The sequence below is a fragment of the Gorilla gorilla genome, chromosome 5 (genome assembly GCF_029281585.2).
Source record: "Gorilla gorilla gorilla isolate KB3781 chromosome 5, NHGRI_mGorGor1-v2.1_pri, whole genome shotgun sequence".
Lineage (NCBI taxonomy): Eukaryota > Metazoa > Chordata > Mammalia > Primates > Hominidae > Gorilla > Gorilla gorilla.
Genome location: NC_073229.2, coordinates 46800645 through 46802636, shown reverse-complemented (window position 1 = coordinate 46802636; position 1992 = coordinate 46800645). Strand labels below are relative to the sequence as shown.

The following is a 1992-nucleotide window of genomic DNA, read 5'->3' as shown; positions in this document are numbered from 1 at the left end:
GAAAACTATACAGTCACTTTTACTTTGTATTTAATCCTCACCTCACTCAAGAATGATAGTTATTGTCAACCTTCTTACACAGAAGAAGAAATTCCATTTCAAAATGGTTGGGTTACTGGATTAAGATAACTGCCTTTAATTTGTAGTGTCACGTAGGAAAATAAGATCACCTGATACCAGATGTTTTATGTTATTCTGACCCCAGGTTACTGCACCCTGTCATCTATAAGTAGACAATCAATGCATCACCATGTTTTGTCGATACCCATAGCTCTACCTTCTTTGGCACATCCCTACTACAGGTGAAACAAATTGAAGATAATGCCACTAATTAATGAAAGCCACCCTGAAGAATTTATTCTGCTAGGCTTTGCAGACCGCCCTTGGCTAGAGCTTCCTCTGTTCACTAGTCTTCTTATAATGTACCCTATAGCCGTGATGGGAAACGTCACAATCATTCTCGTGTCCAGGTTAGACTCTCGTCTTCATAGCCCCATGTATTTCTTCCTCACCAACCTCTCCTTTTTGGACATGTGTTATACCACAAGCATTGTCCCTCAGATGCTGTTTAACCTGGGAAGCTCTAAGAAGACCATCAGCTATATGGGGTGTGCGGTTCAGCTTTATTTCTTTCACATAATGGGGGGAACAGAATGTTTGCTTTTGGCTATTATGTCCTTCGATCGCTATGTGGCCATCCGCAGACCTCTTCACTACACCCTCATCATGAATCAGCGCGTCTGTATCCTATTAGTTTCCACCGTGTGGCTAACTGGAATAATCTATGCTGTCTCAGAGGCCACTGCTACATTACAGTTGCCACTGTGTGGTCTCAATAAACTGGACCACTTGGTGTGTGAGATTCCTGTTCTGATAAAGATTGCCTGTGGTGAAAAGGGTTCTAACGAGCTCACACTCTCTGTGGTATGCATTTTCATGTTAGCTGTCCCACTATGCTTAATTCTTGCTTTCTATGCTAGTATTGGAAGTGCTGTATTTAAGATCAAATCTTCCAAGGGAAGGAAAAAGGCCTTTGGGACATGCTCCTCCCATCTTATTGTAGTTTTCTTATTTTATGGCCCAGCCATCAGCATGTACCTTCAGCCCCCCTCCTCCATCTCAAGGGATCAACCCAAGTTCATGGCCCTCTTCTATGGAGTGGTGACTCCCTCACTCAACCCTTTTATCTACACCCTGCGGAATAAGAATGTAAAGGGGGCATTACGCAACTTGGTGAGGAGCATTTTCAGCTTTAAGTGATAGTGGGTAGACATCAAATGAAGTTATTGAACAATTAGAGTAGGTTGCTATGGTTTTATCTAACAAATTCTTGTCTCATAATCAAATATCGCTTTACATGTTCTTGCAAAATATGTTATGTCTCCGAGACTCTTTGTAAACATGTTCAGCAAGGATTATACTTGGCTAGTACGCACATTATATTATGGAAATATATTAAAATAGTTCTATACTGGTTGGTACATACAGAGATAGTAACTGTGTTAAGTAGTAGAAAAATTAGTAAAATGAATTTATTAGTTCAAGCTAATTGTAAAAATAGTATGGCAACCACTCATCAATGAGCCTCCTGTCAGAGTCACCTGAGAAACATTCCATCACTCTCTGCGTGTTGTCCCAAGTCTAAATGGGCAGTGTGGCTACACTGGGCATTCAATGTGAAGCACATTATACTTTGGAAGAATCATGAGTCTCATAAGTTTATCAACCCCAATTTATGTAGATACTATTGCTTCTTAAAAATTCAGTGTAATTCTTTTTTAACAAATAAGTATGCAGTGATTTTGTATTTTTAATTAAATAATTTATTATTAAATTTTGAAATGAGTGGAATAGTGGGACAAAAAGTATGAAAAAGTTTCTGATACTTTCTTTTTACATACTATAATAATGAGTCTTCGAATCAGTGAGATAACAAGGAAGTGATATTAACAATGAAACACAACCTGGAAGCATTTCCGTGCACAATTTGGA

At 38.8% G+C, this 1992-nt stretch overlaps 1 protein-coding gene across 1 annotated transcript; it reads left to right on the top strand.

Annotated features, from left to right (window-relative positions):
- The first annotated feature begins 321 nt into the window (after positions 1–321).
- Positions 322–1260, top strand: LOC101130015 (olfactory receptor 2B6-like). The gene has a single exon (XM_055389862.1). It carries the CDS (start codon positions 322–324, stop codon positions 1258–1260), a length of 939 nt encoding a protein of 312 aa, XP_055245837.1.
- Positions 1261–1992: the final 732 nt, after the last annotated feature.

Excerpts from the sequence above, each read along its gene's own strand:
- LOC101130015 (XM_055389862.1), top strand. The coding sequence starts at position 322 with ATGCCACTAATTAATGAAAGCCACCCTGAAGAATTTATTCTGCTAGGC.